The sequence below is a fragment of the Calidris pugnax genome, unplaced genomic scaffold (assembly GCF_001431845.1).
Source record: "Calidris pugnax isolate Ruff unplaced genomic scaffold, ASM143184v1 scaffold5, whole genome shotgun sequence".
NCBI lineage: Eukaryota > Metazoa > Chordata > Aves > Charadriiformes > Scolopacidae > Calidris > Calidris pugnax.
In genome coordinates, this window is record NW_015090814.1 from 637,807 (window position 1) to 660,772 (window position 22,966).

The following is a 22,966-nucleotide window of genomic DNA, read 5'->3' on the forward strand; positions in this document are numbered from 1 at the left end:
TTAAGAAAAAAACCCCAACAAAATCATATTAATTTAAGTCCTCCAACTATGAAAAAAACCCAGAAATATTGTTCTGTCGATAACAAAAACCAAACATGAACATGACAACTGAATTATACGGAATATTCCACCTGTGTTTGTACTTGCCTAGTAATACTTTAGCATCTTCCACATCAAAATCTCCGTCTCCATCAGCATCGTATATCCCAAGCTTGCCTAGAAATACAAGGAGAGGAAAAGGAGAGAATTAGGGATTCAGCAGTTTGTTTCCAGAGCAGCACTTTCAATGTGCAATGGTTCACTGTCAATGCTAGGTCGTTACCATATATTTTTTTAATGATTTAGCCCTACTTTTCTTAACCACATCTTAAATTCCCTGGAAAATCTTACAAACACTTTAAGTTCCTTTCTGTATTTCCTAGACCTTAGACTGAATATAAGTTAGTCTTTTTTCTATACATTTATTTTGGTGCTCACAAATTGAAAACAAATCTGTGATTAAGTGATGCACTTTATGTTAACATGCTTTGTTCACAAGGAACATTCAACATATTTGAGGGAAAAGAAATAATAAAACAAGAATTAATCAAATAATCACCATTTGTTTTCTGATTATATGCTTCTTGCCATTCTAAGTTCTCAGGAAAAAAAAGATAGGTATAACCTGGCACTATAAATTATAATAAAGGGTAAGCAACCTACTTCCTGGGCAGAGGAAAAACATTCATAATTTTATCACCAACTGTATAACATTTACTGCAGAGATGAAGTTTTATAGGTGACCTATATCAGACTTCTCAATTTTATTTTTGAAACTGCAGCTCTACTAGCCCTAAATATAAGTAAAATGAGAAGCCAGTTTCCATTCAAGAATAATTTTTCACATGAAATGCTAGAAGTAGATTAGAAGATTACAAGTATTCTGGCGAGTAGGGAACTATCTAATTTTGATAAAACTCAGGCATAACTTTTAATAGGACTGAAAGTCTGCACACTGTTTGCAGAAGAATTCCAAGTCCTTGTATTTCCCAGCTTATTACTGCACTTGTCATTATCTAAGTGGAGGCAAAACTTGATTGCCATTAAAATAAATGAAATACAGTTCTTAATATGGTACTTAGAAAATTAGAAAACAGTTTTGTGGAAGAAAAAGTTCAGACTTGGGTCTAGAATAGACAAAAATAAGGTCATAGCCATCTTTCAATTAGAAAGGATCTTTATTGATTTATGGTTAAACAAAGACTGGTGGAATAAATGTAATTCTCTAGAAATAAGAATTGCATCATCTTCAAAACCATGAAGAATGAGAAAGATGAGAAGTGATTGAATTTCATGTCATTGCAGAAGAAGAGTAATTCTCTAAAAACTTAAAAACATAAAAAAGTAAACCAAAATTTTTAGCCAAGGGACTGTAAAGCAAGATTATTTCTCTAATATCCTACCTTGTAGGACCTCTGACAAGTTATAACGGAAATCCTTTGCTTTGGCTGCATGCGTGGTAAAAATACAGAAACCATTATTTGCATCACTAGACCCAATTAAGTTTCAAACCAGAAGGTTCTCTAAAAATCAGTCCAGATCAAAAAAAGCATGTACCAACAGATTTGTAAAGCTGTAATGTAAATCTTGCAAAACCAGTAGTAGCAAAAGTACATGTTTAATCCTACAGCATCAGGGACAATATCTCTACCTACGGACACCTTGAAATTTAAGACATTAATTTTCACCCTTAGCTATTATATTAACAATACTATCTTAACATGCTGAGAGACAATTTTCACCGTTATAAGCTTAAACCTGAGGTCATTCATCAGCTCGTTTGTGAGCGGATCACTGATGAGCTGTCCTGACTATACAGGCAACACAGTCCCTCAGAGGAGCTGTAACATTAACTGCCCCCTTTCAACCCCTGCGGCAAGTTTCTGAGAACTTCAACTGAAACGACAAATATTTAGCTGATATTTCAAATGCACTACAGTATATATGTTACAAAAAAGATCCAGATCTATCCTTGGAGATTTCTTTAATAAATGTAGTATGTTAATAACTTTTTCTAGTCTTACGAGAATCCCATTTTAACATCATAATAGAGTTCATCGTTAAAACATACTTTTTGAACTACATTGCCTATTCTTATCATGTAGGTCATTTGCAAACACCACAGCAGTCAGTTCAGCTATCTAGAAATATAAAATGCCCTCCATTTAATGTATACCATAATAATTATTAGAAGAATCTTAAGGTTTAAAATTCTTACCGAGAACTTCTTCATAATCTACAAGTTCAAACCAGACAACTGCTACCGATGTCCAAACTCCCAGCAAAGCAATTACCATAAACCAGGTGAAAAATGAGCTTCCAGAAAGGCCTTCTTTCTTTCCATTCTTGCTTCCTCCATGCTTCGACTCTGTTAAAATAAGGCAAACAAGTAGAAAAAACAGATTTGATAAGAGTTAGAAAATTATCATTAAGGATAACTATAAATCTTGCTTCTTATGACTACACAGAATACAGGATATTTGAGTAACACTTTTTGGAGTGTTAGGTTGGGGTTTTTTGGCTTGACTTCTTTTTTTAACTTCACCACTTTCTTGCTGTTCATATTGCTGTATTACAGCGGGAAGCTCGATGAATATCTAAGTAAAAGCCCTATAAACAGTCAAATGCCAAAAACCCACATGCAATTTGTCTTAACAACTCAGTTGGAAATCCCCTCCTTCCTTCCCCTTCAGTGTATATTTATACAGAGCTTAGCATTTTTGAGATGCTTTGCATTTGTGCCAACAGTTCTCAAACTGCCACCAGAGGGCAATGAGACCAGCAGAAACAGTTTGGAAGAAAAGCCTTTCTTCTGAAACATGTTTCAAAGCTTGTTGAATTTGCTCAAGGAATCAACATGAAAATTTAAATAGTCTATGAAGGCTCTAAAATCTAAACCTTATGAAGGGTAAACCCCCAAGTTCAGACACTCTACCAGCTAAAAATATCTTCCCTGTTGCTTGGAATTGAGAAGAAATTCACTACATGCTGAGTATCTTTAGACTTCCCTTCCCCACGAAACATACGAGAGAAAAGATGACACAGACATAATGCAAATCACAGCTTCATTTATAACTGCACATATGAAAAGTAAATGTATATAAAAATACAGTAGTTATAAACAAATAATCACTGGGAGAAGAAAGACCTCAACCCAGCATATGAGAACAGGGTTTCAACAGGGTATCAATCACCACTCCAGAAGACATAAATTGCTTGGTCTGTTGCTTTAGGATCATTTTAGGTAAACAGGGACACAGGTAGTAAATAAATACGCATCCAGAAGGATGCCTGTGGCCCTTCTCCAAAGCTCATGGTCTGCTCTTCTGCCTCCTGATTCTACTGCTGCAAGCCTAGAACTTGGCCACGGTTTCATGTCTACCAGCCTATTCTGCTTCATTCCCTTCTAAGCACCAGCTTTCGTCCGTTCAGCCATATTAAGTCCTAGTTCTGGAAGTAAAACTATTTCTTACATATTTTTAAGTACTCGAGGAACTTTGCCATGAATATTATGATAATATAATAAGCTAGGGAGTTAACTATCATATTAACTGCAAATAATGTTTGATATATTTATTAACACCGATCATACAAAAAGACAAAAAATACTCTCAACAGCTAAATCTCAACGTGATTTTTTTTTTTTAGAATAAAGTGGAGTAGTTCTGAAAGATGAGTAATGAGAGACCGGTGACTGACTGATTTATTTCTGTAATAGATATTATATAGAAGTACTTTCAGGCCTGCTTGCCATCAGGTTTACAACTGTAATAATCTAACCTTTGATTACATTAATTGTGCTGTACACCAAGTTCAGACCAATAAAAAAAACCCAAAGAAACCTGACTCATGTCAGCTCTTATTCAGCTCAGCAATTTATTGAAAAAAACCTATAATTTTATTAAGGCTACTGCGTACAAACACCTACTATTTAGTTTCTTTTCTATATTAAACACAAAGTTGCCTGGTATAGGCTCTCCAATAATATTCAGAGACAAACCAAGACAACTTAGCCTCACCTCAGCCATGTATTGCTTGTTACTGCACAGTAACTTAATTAAATATATGCAAGGTCCATATACATAACACATCTCTCACCTCAGCCATGTATTGCTTGTTACTCACAGTATCTTAATTACATATATGCAAGGTCCATATACATAACACATCATAACATCTCTCTTGTGGGAAAAATGTACAAGAAGTAGAAACAGAAAACAGAGGCAAAGACAAGCAGCATCTGCCAATACATTCAGAAATACATACAATCATGAAAATTACTTAATGTACTCTTAAGCTGGAAATTTTAATATTTAGAAATAAACAATTCTACCATGATATCTTTAATGTACTTTAATATTTAGAAATAAACAATTCTACCATGTAATGGCAGAACTTCGGTACTCCTGTGTTCCAACGTAGTCAACAGAAGCTTTGTACATATCTAAAATGAAACCCTAAGCCTAAAAATATTTTAAATGATTCCAGGTTACAGCTATGTTCTAGAGAAAAGTATTAGAAGAGGCAAACAGGAAAGAGAATGTTACTGTATTTCACACTTACTTATTTACCTTACTGTTTTATACTGTTTACTGCTAGTTGCCTATGAAGAAAGGGGCTTTAGTTCTTAGAAGGGAAAAAAAAAAACCACAAAAAAAACCACAACAAAAAAATGGGGGAAAAAAAAGACAACTTATTTAAGCAATAAAGCATAGCTGTTTATATTTTTTCCAGTCTAAAAGACTGTTTTGTGCATATCCTCAAAACCAGGTTATTTTCCAAACTCTTGAAAAAGTCTGCTACCAATTCAACCATGGCAGCTTGATCTGCAGCACTTTAATATAAATGGAAGTTATGTAAGATAAAATTTACCGTTGGTCTGTGCAGATAACCCTACGCATAGGGTCAGAACAAAACATTGCAAGGACTGAGGCTGACTCAGAGCTCATTCCAGACCGTTAATTCTCAATTCAAGCCCTTTCCCTGCACACGCTGCCAGCTATGTCAGAAGTAGGTCACTGGCCATATCTGGTAAGCCTGTGCTTACACCACCAGATGTCTTTATGCAGACATCAGAAAGTCTTAAAGTGAGCTCTGTTCCTCAGCGGCAAATCTTTAAAGGTCCTATACCTCACCCACCCCACATCAAGAGTCACACCTAGACAAAGATGTACAAAACCCTTTTTCTTTTTACTTTAACTTAGGCTAAAGACACTTAGTAATTTCACATACTCCAAAAATAACTTTACAGTCAGATATTTGAAGACAAAACAATGTCTTTTATGTTAATGCGTGCCTTACTCAAGCAAAAACCAAGTTACAATTAACCACCTGCCATAAACTCATGAAGTACCTCTAAGCCCAGAGAACATTTAGTCAAAGAGAACAGAAGCAGCACATTAATGCACATTAAAAGAGAATGCACATTAAAACAGCAAACTGGCTAGGAAACATCAACATACCACAGTCAGACAGTTATTTTGTTGATTATAAAATCAGACATAGCCAGTACTTGCAACTATACATTTTCCATTTGTTCACAAAAAAGGTGAGGGTTATACCTGTGTCGTCAGCCATAACATTAGTGCTCGATTTCCACAGACAGAGCGAGTGTGTCGATATCTCCAAAAATTAATGCTGAAGGCAGAATAAGAAACGATTTATCCTCCCTGTAGTCTTGCAACAGAAGCAAACAAGTTCCCTAAAGCCAGCTGAGCTGGAACCCGAAACTGGACCCAAGAGAAACCTCTCCTCCAAGTCTATTTTTGGAGCAGTTATCCTCAGGAGCCAAACGCTTTTCAGAACTCATATGGCAATCTAGTTCTGACGACAATCAAATTCACTCACTCCTCCCAACAGAGCATCCTGGGTAGTTGATCCTTTCCCCTCCCCTTAATCCTCCAACATCAAACAGCAGCGAATGAAACCGAGCGGGTTGTGCTGTAGTATTTTTTGCTGCAGCGTACGCCTCGGTGCCTGGAGGACATGAAATCCGTCGGCGTAAGCTGAAACACAAGTCTGGACACAAAGCTCGCCTGCCCGCATTTGTTACCTTGGCCCTCGCCCAAGAAACTTTCTCCATGTTGGCACTCCTCTGCCAGGCTTCCCCCGGTACCCTGCAGAGACTGCTCAAGTGAAGCTTGCTAACTGCTTTAAGAAGAAAAGACAGCTGATTTCTACGACATAGTTTTGAGGCTGTAGAAGAGTTACTCTGCACTGGTGAGGCCACAACTGGAGTACTGCGTCCAGTTCTGGGCTCCCCAGTTCAAGAGGGACAGGGAACTACTTGGAAAGAGTCCAGCGAAGGGCAACAAAAATGATTCAAGGATTGGAGCATCTCCCTTATGAGGAGAGACTGAGAGAGCCGGGACTCTTTAGTCTGGAGAAGAGAAGGCTGAGGGGAGACCTTATCAATGCCTACAAGTATCTCAAGGGAGGGTTGAAGGAGGGAGCTGGACTCTTTTCAGTGGTTCCCACTGAGAGGATGAGGGGCAACGGGCACAAGTGGGAACATAAAGGGTTCCACTCAAATATGAGGAGAAACTTCTTCACGGTGAGGGTGACAGAGCCCTGGAACAGGCTGCCCAGGGAGGGTGTGGAGTCCCCTTCTTTGGAGATTTTCAAGACCCGCCTGGATGCTCCTGAGTAACATGCTCTGACAAGCTCTGGGTAATCCTGCTTCAGCAGGGGAGTTGGACTAGATGATCTCTATGGTCCCTTCCAACTCTAAAATTCAGTGAAATTCAGTGAAATCCACCACAGGTGTTCTTGCCAACCAATTTTCAGATGAGGACCCTTCCCCTGGTACACCTCATACTTGTTTCCAGCAGACCCAAAGAAGGGTTACTGATAGTTTTGCCAAAGCTAAGCCTGTTTCCCTGGAGTGCAACACTCCACGTGCCACAAAGGCAAACCAGGCAAGAGTTCTGCTGCATATTTGTGAAAAATAGCAGAGATGTTGATTTTGCTTTCTTGCTCTCACTTTCCAGAAAGGACCTACACTAACTCATCTCAATCACCCCCCCTTTAAATTGTGACAGCATGCACACTACCTGTACAATTTAAATCTAACACTAATGACCAACACACTCTCTTCTTCTTAAGGACCAGAAAAGGAGGGAAAAAAATCCACTAATCCACTATTCAACTTACTTACATCTTCAATTTTAGCAAACTATTCTTTTCCCATTGCATTTCAAACAAAAGCCAGCTCCTTTTTGTTACAAAACAGAAACAAACTCACGCCTCATTAACAGCAACCCCAATAAAAACTTCAGGATCTAGCACTCTGCCCTTCCTCCCCCAACACTGCTTTAAATAACATGGCCATCAGGTAGATGGAGAGCACAGCAGAATGTTACAGCTACTTTGAAAAACAACAGGTACCTCGTGTGGTTTTAACATCCAGCAACCAATTCCCAAGAGCAGTGCCCAATAGCTCAAGGGAGAAAAAGCAAGAAATAATGTCCAAATAAGTTTCAGACTTTTCAAATGGATGCGAAGAAACTACAGGCAGTTGATTCTATAAGTAGTGTATCTTTTAACTATGTTTAAAGCCACTTGAATCATCAAACATATGATTTAAGAAAGACCTCATGACTAGTATATTTCAGCAACTTATGTGATGTGCAAATGATTTTAAGGAAGATAGGGGGAAAATTTAAACAAAGGGTCAAAGTCCCCAAATATACAGAGAAATCAATAGCTTATTAAAGAAAATTATTTTACATGGAATTATATGCAGTCTATTGTATATAAAACCTATATTGTTTTGACAGGCATTAGGTTAGGCAATTCACTGCAACTCCACTTCTGCTGCTCCTGCAGATCCCAGGCCTCACCACAAGTGAATGCAGAGAGCACACAACTGATGCCAAGAACCAGACCTTACCTGGCTGAAAGCCCATAAGCAATTGCAGCATACTTTTCTGTTTCATTTCACTCAAACCCAATTAAGTATATTCACAGCCAACAGCACAATGAAGAAAAGCTAAGAGGGTGGAGCTAGTCAAGAAATAATTGTCAAGTGTACACTCCCAATCTGAACTAACACACATACGCTCACCTTTAACCAAGTACCCGCAGCCTTATCTCGAACCCTTTAAAAACCAACTGATTGCAAGAACATGTATTCCCAAGAAATGGCAAACATCCTCCTTCCTGAAAAGGGAGGATACAGCAAAAACGGGGAAACTTTTCAGACTCATCAAAAGGAAGATGGACCAAAAGGCCACTAAACTATCATATATCCCATGGACAGCATACATTAATGCACACCTCGAAAAATGCAGCTTATGCACGTTATCTCTCTGCATGCAATAGTTCAAAATATGAAGCAACGTAATTATGGTTAGTTTTGTGTTAGACGAAGATTAAAATGAACAGTTATACATTTAAAACACAATTCACAAATGGCATAGCTCAGCCAACAGCACAGGCTTCTTGCAAGGTCTCATTCTACTGCGTTCAAACGCTGTGACTACAGGTTTGTTGGTTCTTTTTTCAAGCAACTCAAATTGCTTCACTAACACAACATTATTACTACTCACCTCACTTGTATAACTTTTTCAAATTTGAAAACTACTTTCAAGTTAGTTTTGCTACAACTATGCACTCCATGCTATTTAGTTAATTTAAGAAAAGCATAATTCAAAACCAAGACTAGCAGCATTCATTCCACCTGTAGATCACTACCAAAGTGCAAGCAAAGAAGCTTAGAGGGGAAAAAAAAAAAAAAAGAGTCAACTATAAACACAAAAATAAAGGCAGACTTCAAAGCATCAACCTAAGCTTTTGTAATGTGCATAATTATTTCCAACAAAGGTGCACCAGGAAGTAACAGGGAAGCAATTATAGATTATCACATGAAGAGAAGGGTGCACATTAGCAGGCAGTTACTAGAAATCAGAAAAACACAGTAAAAGGAAAAACCACAAAACGCTAACCTCAGAGAAATACCTGAAAATAGCATTTCAAAAGTAAAAATTACCAATCAGCTAGATCTCAGGCAGGCTTTAGAACAAGCTTGTTTTAAAAGCAAAATGCATAGCGATAATAAACAGATATGACAAAGAAATAAAAAAATAAAATGTTACAACAGAACCGTCCTACCACTAACAGAGCTCAACTAGGAGCAGTACAAAGAGAGAAAACAACCTCTCTTGTCTAAGCATGGCCTACTATTGCTTGCCATTTTTAGTAAATTATCTTTTCCACTCTGATTAATGATAAAACAACTGTTGCAAGCCATTCTCAGTAATAAAATGGCAGTTAAGTATTTGTAAACAGTTTTTATAGAAAAATTTTTTGGGTGGGGTCAGTAACAAGTACTTTGAGTAAAATATCTATTAAAGAGAAGTTTACAGCATTCTCTCGTGTTACTTTTTCCCCCTAACTATTAAAATACAAGCCTCCCCCCTGCCACTACTGTGAGATAGGTCATATGTGTGTATATACATACACACACTTTTTGTGATGCATTTTAAAATCTAAACTCAATAAGCATCTTTGTTGAACTGTTCCATTCTGAGAAGTCCACACACCATAATGATCACAAGTATGATCCTGAGGTAAAAAGAGATTTTCATCTTCAATTTTCATTTAGTGTACCAAAGGTGGACAAAATACACTTTTAATGAACAAATCTGAGCTCATGATGGGGTTTTACAAACTCGATTTCATTTTGTAAGGGAGGTTAGGGTTACCCTTTTCTCTCCATTTACTTTACAAATAGAACAGAGATTTTTACTAAAATACTTATGATATCACTAAAAATATTCCAATCTTAAACTTGCACAAATATCCATAGTCAGAAATATTTGTTTGCTTTACAAACAATCATGGCAGCAGGATCTTTAGAGAAAAGATCTAAAGTTTAATGTAAAGCTTTACTTTTAATAAATTCGATATAAATTCTTTGTGATACAAAATTGATTCTTTCTTTTGGTATCCAAGAAATCTTCTTCAACACCGAAACCTTAACAGAAGTCAGGGGGAAAAAAAGTGGCTTTTAATTATTATTCTCCTTAAACACTAGATCTCTGCTCTGCACTTCCTATAATCTAGTCTATATAAAGATACATGTGCACATTATGAGAGGACCTTAATAAACTAAATCAGAAACATACTAGTTAGTTCCCTGTTCCCCAAACAGGGAAATGGATAGAAAAGAAAAAGCATTAAGTTCAAAGAAAACACAAAGAACATAACTTAAAGGTAAAGTAATAAATTAGCCAAATGAAAGGCAATTTTGGCTCTCCTGCTGCCACTTCACTGATTTTTTGTCTAGTGTTTGCGGAACTTTTCCTTATTCCACATATAATAAATCCTCACATAAATATTTAAGGTACTTAATTTTTAATCCCTACAAGATTTTTTATAGTAAAGCATCCTACTATACAATCAAAGAACAACTTAAATACTGAAACCAAGAGCAAAGTCATAAATTCAGGATTCAACAACTAAGCATCATGGAGATGCTGAGGGTGGCACACAAGGAGGAGGAAAAAAGAGACGCATTACAAAACATTTAACAAAACCTCTAGGTCCCTAAGTGCCCTGCTGAACTTCCCTACTGAAAGAAGTTCCTCCCTTCAATAGATGAAGTGATTCCATTGAACCACCTCCACGTAATCAGGATGTGAAAGATCAGAGGATTCAGTTTTCTCCTCTGCAGTGGGGAACAGTGGTACAATTTCTTTGGAGGTCTAAAACATGTTTTTAAGGATATCCAAGAGTATGAGAACAAAGCCATTTTAGTCCTTCATGATGAAGCTGTTTATTTGTGCACAATCAACTCTTAACAGACCACAACAGCAATTTCTAAGAGGGCAGCTCCAAAGATTAAAGACTAAAGCACAGTTTTCCCCCTCCCTTCTAGGTAAAAAAAGGGGACTCTGGACATAACTGATCTGTCTTCATGCTCACTCTCAGCAGATTGAATCTCTGTTTCACATTGGACTGGAAGAGTTCCAACAAGAATTTAAAATATACACTCTCACTCCTGTTCAAGTATATCCCATAAACAGCAGCTGTAATACTGAAAGTCAACCAAACTTTCTCTTCATCAAGAAGAAAATGGAATTAAATCTTGTTCCTCCCTTATCCTGGGTGAGAGGTCTAAAGCATTGCACAGAAGCAAGAAATGAACCTTTCCAGCCCTGTTCTACACACAACCTGATCTGCAATCCTATTATCTTAAAATATGTTTCAAGTAAAATAAATACACACAGGTTCTTTTCTTTTTTTATATTTAGTTTATAAAAAGAGATTATTGATACTTTTAAAAAGTCAATGCATTTCTGAATATAAGCTGTTCTAGTGCAAAGTACTTTTAAGCCTATAGATATCTCTCTAGTTGACAGGAAGCACCACAATACTTAGAGTTTATTTTAGTTGAAAGCTAAGGTGATTTGTTACTAAGAAGTGCAAAGTAATTATTCTTCAGAACAAAATTCCTATACAAAACAAGAGTAAGATTATCCTCAGGCTGACTGGTGTCAAGCCTCTTTCCCGGAGTTGAGTTGTTTGGGTTTTTTTATTTTATTCTTATGTAGTTACATTTATACTAACTATAGACAGTGAACAAATCTTGATTGCTTTCCATTTAAATGAGTCTTCATAAGCAAAAATCAGAAAGTGTATTCAGAAAAAATCTGCTTGTAAAAGAAACATCTTAGGAACTACCAAATTTTTTTTTAGCCCCCTAAAGAAATAGAACTTTTTCTCTTAGTGAGAAAAAGCCACAAATTAAAGACAAACAGAAACTCAATTAGAAATTCTGTCCCAGTAGGCCCCAGGTTTTGTAAGACTGGTCAAAGGCAGTTTATCTAAACACAGCACAACAGTGAATTCCACTGGCAGCGCTGGCGCCGCACTTCTCAGTGAGGTTTGGGGAGACCAGCTGGTTGCCACTAAGAGCTGCTGCTGTTACCAGCTTTCCTCTGGAGTCCTCTTTATTCAAGCACAACTGCTGAAGTCAGAGGAGATAAAAATGAATAGAGATCTATGTAAGTAAGAGAAAATCCTGAATCTGCACCTGCTTCTTTTCTAAGAGTGCTAGAAAGATGATGACTTTCAAAAGCTAGTCAAATTCCGTCCAAGGCACGTTTTGGGTTTTTCTTTTTGGTTATTCAGGCAAACATTTTTTCAATAGTTCCTCAATTAGGATTTATTACAAGGAAAAAATACACACAGATGCACACACTGCTTAAATGACTAATATCGACACCGCTTAAAACTTGAAAGAGTTTTACAATGAAGAGTGACTACCAACAGGAATATATTTAAAGTAGTATTTAATGCATCCGCCCCATACTATCTGAATAGTTTAAATTACTTTTTATTTTTTCAAAGCCTTTTCTCCACAAATTTAAAGATAGTAAAATAACAGCGCTAGAGACTTAGCACTTCAGGAAAAAAAAAAAAAAGTCCTGTAAAGACAGAACTAAAATATTCTGTTATCCATCTTCCTAAGCTAAATATATTTGTACAGACAAGTAAACTTTCCTACATTCTGATACTTTTCACAAACACTTTAGTCAATTTTTCAAGTTTTGTGTATGTTTGTCCATGTGTACGCAAACACAAAACAGAATTAATGTCCAAAACAGAATATAAAACTTGTGTCTTGTAAACTTACTCGGCTCAAGCATAGCTTTTGTACCCTTTCTACTCTCACCTTTCTTTCAAGCCACCCTCCAAATTTTTGACTTTGACATCTTAAACATCAAGCCAAGAAATTCAAGGTTAAGACTAAAGAAATTTTGTCTCCTGTTATAAGAGCAACATATCTATATCAGCTATAACACTGAGGAGACAAAATTAATTATGATTTTAACTGTGCAGATGACTTAAAGAATTTTAACAGCTGCTATTTTTATTAACCGTGTCTCTCCAACAGAACATTTGGAAATAAGACGACTTGAAATTATACAATCTACCTATCTTGTATCTGAATCATTTAACGTAGCCAATAGCCCTACATAATTACTAGGTTAATTCAATATTTGGTTGTATTTAGGCCAGAGCAGAGTTCAGGAAAGGTAAATGTGGAAAGGAAATACAAGAAATACTTAAGCCCAGAACACGCAAATTCTGTTGGTGGTGACCTTTAAAAAAGTTTCTGTTACATAAGGTTGAAAATCCTCAGCTCTGTGTATAGCATGCTGGCATTAATTTTAGGGTATTTTTTCCTTGTTCCATTTTCCTATTCTGTAATGTGGGTCACATCAATTTGTTTTAGCAACAAGTCCTAATTAAGCCACAAAAGAAAGAAAACAGATGATGCAGTTTCAGTTCTTTCAATTTTTCTCATAGTTTGAAGGAGTTTCAAGTAGAAGCAAACAAAACTCTAGTTGCCAGGCAAGTACCTACAACTCTGCCATTCATGAGTCTCTGCTCATGGAAAAAATACCTTTATGATATCCTTTATTAAATGCCTAAAGCAAGTCTGACACCAAGTCGATTTAATTAGGTGCTAGTTTATAGAGGTGTTATGCATCTGCAGTTCCTACAGAGTTCAAAAGAGTTCGTAGGTGTCTCATACCTACAGTCATTACGTAGTCTTGGATCTATCAATAGTTTTTAAAATATGTTGGTAGGAGATCTCAGGCACAAAAGTATTGCTCTTTTCCCTACTTTCTTGCTACAAAGGATATAGTTGTGTCCTCCAGATACTATGGTAAGAAACAGCTCCATAGGTAGAAACTGCTATCTGAACTTTCTTTAATAACACCGAAAAAAACACCTTAAAAATACTAGTGTAAAAAGCGAGAAGGCGAGATATGTTATATTAGTAATTAATTGTCAATTCTCATTTAAGCAGAACCTCAGGAATAAAACTGTAAAACAAGAGAAACGCTGCTCAATAGTTATTAAAATCCTAGCTATTAAATATTTGATAAAGAAATTCTTCAAACAACTTGGTAGCATTTGTTACACTGGGTAAGTACATGCATAGTAACAGTGCAACTGCATATGAAGGAGAGACTAAAATTTGTTTCATTTAAAACAAAGCTGAACCACACACACTACAGTCTGTCCAAACTCAGTATATGCTTATCTGCATAGTAAATCTCCAGTGTGCTTAAAGACACATAATGGAGTTATGATTTCCACTTCAAAGCATAGCTCAAAACTCTTCCATGCAAAGAGCTAGTCTGTAGGATGCAGTTAGGAAAAAAAGGTTGCTGCAGGCTATCACACAGATTACCAGTTTGTGATCTTCATCAGGAAAGAACCACTTGAGGTAAAGCAGAACTTCACTGCTCAAGTTCTCTACAATGAAGAATTCAACATAAGAATTAGCACAGGAACACTTTTTACATGTTTCCAAATGATTCAAAAATGAAAATTTTTTATTCAAAAAGGAAAATGAACTTTTTTCTTTTCATACAGGTGATCAGTAAAGGGGTTTCCAGTTTAAAGAAAGAGCAACACTGAAATCTCACCTCTTTATGCGCTCTCTAATTAGAAATAATCTTAACACACATGACTTTTACAGCTAGTAAATTTTCTTGTCTTTACCAAAGCCCTTAAATGTGCAGCCATTACCTTACCAAATCCAGCCAAATTGCTCACCTTCTAAGTTCACACCATTGTTTCCAAATGATTCAAAAATGAAAATTTTTTATTCAAAAAGGAAAATGAACTTTTTTCTTTTCATACAGGTGATCAGTAAAGGCATTTCCAGTTTAAAGAATGAGCAACATTGAAATCTCACCTCTTTATGCACTCTAATTAGAAATAATCTTAACACACATGACTTTTACAGCTAGTAAATTTTCTTGTCTTTACCAAAGCCCTTAAATATGCAGCCATTACTTTACCATCTCCAGCCAAATCGCTCACCTTCTATGTTCACACCATGGCTTCACGATGATGTGATCAAACATAAAACTCTAGGTTCAACCTCACCTTCCCGTTTCCAAATGATTCAAAAAGGTCCAACTGAAAATGAACTTTTTTTCTTTTCATACAGGTGATCAGTAAAGGCATTTCCAGTTTAAAGAATGAGCAACATTGAAATCTCACCTCTTTATGCACTCTAATTAGAAATAATCTTAACACACATGACTTTTACAGCTAGTAAATTTTCTTGTCTTTACCAAAGCCCTTAAATGTGCAGCCATTACCTTACCAAATCCAGCCAAATTGCTCACCTTCTAAGTTCACACCATGGCTCCAGGATGATGTGATCAAACATAAAACTCTAGGTTCAACCTCACCTTCCCCTAACGCCTGTCCATGATTTGTACCTTCTACCCAAATGACTTTCCATAAAGTTATGCTGTGAGCCAGCCTGGGGGGTGGGGGGAGAAAAGAGTCAGCTTTTGGCTTAGCAGTTCCCCGTTCCCTCAATGCCCCAGTGATATACATTCCTGGAGTCCAAACCAAGACTAGCTACCACCTATGACAGGGAATTTTCAAATGCATTCTCAGAGTGATTGCCAAAATCTGGGGAAATATACTCCAAATTTCCGTCTCCTGAGATTCTTAGCAATACTTGAGGTTCTCCACCTCATTTTAGCATTTTAAACAAGCTCTATCCCCAAAAGGCTATGGAGAAGCCGCCTCTCTTATGGACCATTTAAACTCTTAATGAAATGCTGAAGGAGCATATGAACGCAGACATCCTTGCAGACCACCTATGACAGGGAATTTTCAAATGCATTCTCAGAGTGATTGCCAAAATCTGGGGAAATATACTCCAAATTTCCGTCTCCTGAGATTCTTAGCAATACTTGAGGTTCTCCACCTCATTTTAGCATTTTAAACAAGCTCTATCCCCAAAAGGCTATGGAAGTGAGCCAGCCTGGGGGGTGGGGGGAGAAAAGAGTCAGCTTTTGGCTTAGCAGTTCCCCGTTCCCTCAATGCCCCAGTGATATACATTCCTGGAGTCCAAACCAAGACTAGCTACCACCTATGACAGGGAATTTTCAAATGCATTCTCAGAGTGATTGCCAAAATCTGGGGAAATATACTCCAAATTTCCGTCTCCTGAGATTCTTAGCAATACTTGAGGTTCTCCACCTCATTTTAGCATTTTAAACAAGCTCTATCCCCAAAAGGCTATGGAGAAGCCGCCTCTCTTATGGACCATTTAAACTCTTAATGAAATGCTGAAGGAGCATATGAACGCAGACATCCTTGCAGCTGTCAAGTGCAAGGCTCCTCCATATTTGAACCACTGTATCTTTTAGCCACAATGACTTCCTGCATGCAGGTAAGGTACATTAGACAACACAGAGCAGGCCCAAAATTTCAGCCCACACTGGAGTAAAAGGGGAAGGAGAAGTTTCCATGATGTCTTTATCACATGGCAGCATCTCCGGAAGTGGGACAGGAATCCTAATTTTGATGATAGGATTGCCTTTTTAGATTTAGCATTTTAAACAAGCTCTATCCCCAAAAGGCTATGGAAAAGCCACCTCTTTTATGGACCATTTAAACTCTTAAGGAAATGCTCAAGGAGCATATGAACGCAGACATCCTTGCAGCTGTCAACTGCAAGGCTCTTCTATATTTGAACCCCTGTATCTTTTAGCCACAATGACTTCCTGCATGCAGGTAAGGTACATTAGACAACACAGAGCAGGCCCAAAATTTCAGCCCACACTGGAGTAAAAGGGGAAGGAGAAGTTTCCATGATGTCTTTATCATGTGGCAGCATCTCTGGAAGTGGGACAGGAATCCCCCAGTGTCCCAGAATTCTCCCCAGTCAGAGGGAAAGGCTCTCGTGATGTTAACCCTGCTACATACACTTCAGTATCAACCTTAAAATACAAAATAATACTTTTCTGAAAAAAAGCCAAGGGAAGAAATCCAAATACCAGGCAATGGGAAAAAACAACTCATAAAAGCATATATTGTGTTCAAATTGATCATTTTTCATTGCAGAGTGAGCTCAGCAGTCAGTTACCATACCTTTCAATAGCTAATGGTAAATATAAAGTTTCATACAGATAGACCTAATTTTGATGATAGGATTGCCTTTTTAGAGCTCACTTTTTTTTTTTTTTTTAGAGCTTTTTAGAGCTCCCTTAACTCTAGTTCTAGACAAATGAATGAAGAGGTATATGGAGGACTCGTTATTTCAATGCGCATGTACGCAGAGGAATATCTATGTTAACAATTTTAAGAGAGCTTTTTAGAGCTCACTTAATTCTAGTTCTAGACAAATGAATGAGGAGGTTGGACAAGATGATCTTTAAGGTCCCTTCCAACCTAGAAGATTCTGTGATTCTATGGAGGACTCGTTATTTCAATGTGCATGTATGCAGAGGAATATCTATGTTAACAATTTTAAGAATGTTATTTACACGCCTTGGACTTAATCAGAGATAAGAAAACTGACTTGCTTGAAGAGGTTTGTACAGGATATTTTTAAAAAGGGGAAAAAAAGGGTGGGGGGAATCCCAGCAAAACCAGTAATTTCACTGATGGCACTGTTGCAACATATCATGTAAGTTACAGATGTTTGGATCATTACTGTTGCTTCCACTACTGAATTTGGAAGATTATTTTACAATATGTTAAAATGTTTTCCAGAAAGGCCACCCTGGAGAAGACACAAGGCAGACAGATGAGTCACAAAGAGGTGGCTGTCCAAATTTACATGGCTTTGCTATTTGTATTAGCACGTGTTTCAGGGTTTCTTGAAGGGAAAGAAACACACACACACAGAGTTGTTATTTAGATACTTTGTCACTGACATGAGCAATTCACACTTTGAAAGCTATTAGATACCAGGTACACAAATTCGGTGTTCTAGGATTAGCCTCACAAGTCCTAATCAACTTTCCTGGTTAAATCCATCTTGTTCTGAATACAGAGACATGTTTTTCCTAGTCTGCACCAAACTGTTTAAAAAACAGTAATATCTGGCACTAACGGTAATAATTTGAGATCTTTGACTAGTTGTAAGCAACTAAATTAGGCAATAGGATAAGCCTGGTGAAGAAGTAGCTGAAACATTTCTAAAACAGTGTATAAAGATTGAGACACAGACAAAGAATTTCTCATTTGTCTGCAATAGTCACATAGGAACTCTTAACAAAGTAATAACTCTGTTGTATACTCCTGAATACCAAAGATGTTACAAGAAAACATTCCAATGTTAAGCTTAAACAGGCAAGTCAAAGCACTGAGCACCACCAGAATTCATAAGAATTTGTATTATCTCACCAAATACTAGGAGTTAGACTTGGACAAATCAGTTTAAAACATTGCTTAGGCCCCACAGAGCGTCCCAAATTTACATCTCACTTATGAACTCCCAAAACACTGCTTAGACCCCACAGAGAGTCCCAAATTTACATCTCACTTATGAACTCCATCACCTTAATACCCTTCTTCCTAAGGATTACAATTAAAATGAAGACGGGAATAATGGATAGATTGTAACATAAGAAATCAGATGATACACTACACAATTGTAAAGTCAAGAGCATGAAGCAAGCACACTGGTCAGTAGATCAGGTCAGAAATTAGAGAGACAGAATTTTTAAATAGATTGAAGCATCACATTTGCATTGAATCCACAGGGAGGTGTAAGAAAAGATGTCATGCCACAGCACAGCTAGGTACTTGAGAGAGACTGGAGAAGGCATGGGCAATCCCATTAAGGGCATCAGAAGCAGCAACGTGAAGTTCAATGTTCCCAAGAGCCAACAAAAGAGCTTCAGCAGGAAAAAAGTGACCTGTTTAGCTGATTAACTTTCTCTGGTCTTCAGGTAAATTAAAAAGCTAATGGAGAGTCTCACCCAGAGAAAGAACACCATGAAGTAGTTTTTACAACTAATCTTTACAATAGGGATGAGATAGAATGTCTAAATTCACAGAAATTAACAGGCACAACTCTATTTCTAGAAGTGATAGTGTTAACTAAAGAAATAATATTAGCACAACTTTGCATTTGGATGAGGATATCAGGGCAAATTCAATGCATACCAAAAAGAAAACCACCAAATTTGAAGAAAGCTGAAGAGCCAGAAATTAATGAAAGGATTAGATTAAGGGAATTAGGAGGTCCAAAAGATGAGTAAAAGTTAAAGCTTGGCAATATGTTTGCATTTGGATATATAAGGAAATTACACTGTTAAATCAGGAAAAAGTGGAATCAAACATCTTCAGAGAAAAAGTAGGGGATGTCAGAATATAATCTCAACCATTATTACGGAGATTAAAAAAAATTATCAAAGTAACAGTAGAGTTCTTTGACTTCAATCTGTGTGAGGACAACACAGCCTCAGAACTAGCAGAAGATTTTATATATATTTATATATATATATATAAAATACAGCTGTCTCTAGATACAGATGATGCCTTGTGGTGGAAATGTGTTTTTTGTATAGTGCCTAGCTTGCTGGAGAACTACTCTCCCACTTGTAGTTAGAAAGACAAAGAAAACAGACAGCAGTTATTGCATAACTGTATGATCAGTGAGATTTACGTTTAAGTCCTTGCTTACGTATTATAAAACAAAAGACATTCACATGGCAACATAATGATAAATGCCTTATCATCAGTACTTTTAGTTCTACAAGTAAGCATAGCTTAAAGAAAATCATATTTTTCCAGCTATCTATATTTCAAAAGTAGTTGGGCTGCTGATCCTCACTCTTACTGGAAGGCTATTCCAGAGCCACCTGCTAATGCCCAAGACTTTTCCAAATTTCCATCTCATGAAATTTGAGGCAGTTAATTCATGACCAGGTGACATGCATTTGTTCCTGTACCGAAACTGCCACAGAATCACAGAATGATATGGGGTTGGAAGGGACCTCTGGAGATCATCTAGTCCAACCCCCCTGCCAAAGCAGGTCCACCCAGAGCAGGTTGCACAGGAATATGTCCATGTGGGTTTGGAATGTCTCCAGACACAGAGACTCCACCACCTCTCTGGGTACCTGGTTCCAGGGCTCTGCCACCTTCACAGGAAAGAAGCTCCTCCTCATGTTTAGATGGAACTTGCTATGTTCAAGTTTGTGTCTGTTACCTCTGTCCCTCATCTATTAAAGCTCTAAGAAACATTCCAGTAAGTATCCATTCCTTCATCTAACTGTTTAAAATTTATTTTCTTCCTTTTGAGTGGCCACAGCTTTTACAATGGATTCTGTAGGCTAGTGACAAGAAGCCAAACTTTCCAGTAAAGATAATAACAAACACATGTTTCCCTCTCTGAGTGTCCCCAAACTGTCAAATTTTGACCTGGTTTTCACTTATGTGCTCCAAATAAAATCACTGGCATATTCATACAATTCTGTAAATGTCACTTTCAAATAAGTGTCCATCAGTAGCAGTACAAAGCTTAAATACAAATATTTTATTTTTCTTTTACAAATATTTTATTTTTCTTTAGCACTGATTTGACACCTTCTAGTTTATGACTTCTGAAAGGAAAAGGGAGAGCTGTCTTTCTAAAAAAATACTTAGTTCCACTTCTAACATTTCAAGGAATGTGAAAGAAATCTATAAGACCACTACATTTAGAACTATTTCAGACTTGATCTATTTGTAAGATTACTGGCAATATTTTCTGATGCGGAAATCTAGAAGCACGACACTCAGATGCAGACAGTGTCTTCAGTGCACAGATTTCTAGATATGCTGTCAACTTCAGTGGTTTCAGAGCTATGAGCAATACCCTGGCAAGAAGCCACATCCTCTCCCATGAACTGCTGTGAAAGTGAATACTACAACATGATCAAGAACTGCCTGAAACTTGAGGTTTCCATACTTCACAGTCTCAATTACTAGCCATCTTAAAACTATTTCCTCATTTTCACATCCCTCAACTGTGGCAGGCTTTCTGGTGGCTGTGAAGACTCTGCTCCTCTAGCTGTTCCTTTTATGCCCGCAGGAGTAATCATCCATTACCTCTTTCTGCAGCTGCAAATACGAAAGCAGCAGCAGCTTCATGCTGTAATTTCTACAATTGTCCAAGGGATTCTAACTAGGCGTTCCTGAAGCTAACAAAACAGTTGCTTAAATTTAAGAGGTTAACATCTTAGGAGAGCGCCTAACACATTACTCACACTGCTTCATCCCCTCATAGGTAACAGTAAATAAAGAGTCCCTGGTGCAATTACATAAACTAGGTCTCTTTTAATACAAAGAGATAAAATTTTACCCAGATTGAAAATAAAAACCTACTTTTTTTTTTTTGCTCAGAGATTTGTTTTTCAAATGTTGACAAACTTTTAAAGTGATATTTAAAGTATTAACAGAATCACGTTTAGTATTTGAAATTATATTGGGGATAAATGTTCTTAATGCATTATTATTGAAAATGTGCATTTAGCATGCTTAATACCGGATGATGATCAGAGTATGTCCTGTCCAAGCAAAAATTGTAATATAGACTCTACAGTATAAGTCAGCAATTGGAAAATAAGGAATAAAAAACGAGAAAGAAATTTTAAAAAACCAAAACCACTTCTATGAACGTTGTAATATCGTTGTAGTATCATCTCTAAAGTCTTTTACGCTTAAGTATATTTGAACTTCTTCTCTTTTAATTCATTGTGTGATAGGTAAACTAATCCTACATGGTTCATTCTTTAATTAACACCGTTCTCCGTCCATTTCTATGAACATTGGAATATCGTTGTAGTATCGTCTCTAAACTCTTTTATGCTTAAGTATATTTAAACTTCTTCTCTTTTAATTCATCGTGTGATAGGTAAACTAATCCTACACGGTTCATTCTTTAATTAACACCGTTCTCCGTATTATTGCTATATTCAAAGAGCAACAACGGATATTTCAGTGTCATCACCACATTTCATCACTGGAGCTCTGTGCGTGTCAAGCTTAAAATCAAAGAAGCCACAACAAGCAAACGTTCGACCTCAGATAAGAACACTTCCTCTCTTTACTGCAGCGTGCACGGTTGCCCAGTGACTCCAGAAGTATATACTTTTTTCCTCTTTCAAGCATGTTCTGCTATGCTTAGAGCTTTCCCTACCAAAAGGCTCCACACATAGCAGTTTACAAATATTCAGATTTGCTATGGTGTTCTTTATTGAGGGGGGGGCGGGGACGGGGGTAGGGGTAGCTGTCCCAAATAACCTTCTGCTTGCATTTGTCCAAGATTATTCCTCCTTGCTTCTATACCTACAGAAACCATCACCTTAGATGTTGCATCTACCACAGATCTAATAACTGCAGGCCAGTGCTGTTAAACAGGTCAGCCTGAGGAGATATTCCAACATCCAAGTTCGAACACAAGAACGAGGACGACTTATCACTCGCAGCAGAGAGATACAGGGCATCTCGGTTTTCTGGAGGAAAAGGTCTGAAGGAAAAAAGGCACTTTCCCGGGACACCTACAGATGTGGAGACCCGCCCGGGGCAGCCCACCACCCCCTCGCTCACCCCCAGCCCTTTTGGGGAGCTTCCCAGAGGCGTCCCCACCGCCCCTAGGCCCGGGCCACACAAGTTTCTCCTTCTCCACGTGAAGCCCGAGAAAAGGAAGGATGGAAACAGGAGGGACAGACCTGTCCCTGTCCCCACCCCCCTTCTCAGCTCCGTCGGAGCCAGAGGAGCGGTCCCACGCCGGGCGGCCCCCGCAGGCCCCACGCCGGGCGGCCCAGGGCCGGCAGCAAGGGAGGGGGCTGCACCTCAGCCCACCGGGAGACGAAGCGAGAGGGGAAGGCGCAGCACTCCCTCGCTTCGCCCGGGGGCTTCCCCCCCACCACGCAACGGTGAGGGGTCGGCCCCCCTTCCCCCAGCTCCGGGGGCCCCGCTCCGCCCCGGCGGGCTGCCCCCTTTCCCCTTAGAGATACGGCCCGCAGCGGTGCCGCTCACCTCTCTTCGAGCCAGGGCTGGGGCTGCCACCGGCGCCTCTGGAGCCCTTGCGGGAGGCCATGGCAGCTCCTGTCAGGCGGCGACGAGCGGCGGCGGCGGCGGCGGCGGCGGGGAG

The 22,966-nt window shown here is 38.1% G+C and overlaps 1 protein-coding gene across 21 annotated transcripts in view; it reads right to left on the reverse strand.

Moving 5' to 3' along the window:
* ASPH (aspartate beta-hydroxylase) overlaps positions 1–22,960 on the reverse strand; it is a 125,413-nt gene extending 102,453 nt beyond the window's left edge. For 9 of the 21 annotated variants that reach the window (XM_014939614.1, XM_014939625.1, XM_014939624.1 and 6 more), the window contains exons 1-4: positions 22,852–22,960; positions 2,258–2,407; positions 1,443–1,487; positions 148–216 (exon numbers count right to left, since the gene is read on the reverse strand). In XM_014939614.1, coding sequence (XP_014795100.1) covers positions 148–216; positions 1,443–1,487; positions 2,258–2,407; positions 22,852–22,912 — 325 coding nt within the window. In that variant the 5' untranslated portion in view covers positions 22,913–22,960. Of the gene's footprint in view, positions 1–147; positions 217–1,442; positions 1,488–2,257; positions 2,408–5,600; positions 5,899–14,251; positions 14,317–22,851 lie in introns of those variants that run through there. The other 12 variants (XM_014939619.1, XM_014939611.1, XM_014939626.1 and 9 more) reach the window with 6 other exon arrangements.
* Positions 22,961–22,966: the final 6 nt, after the last annotated feature.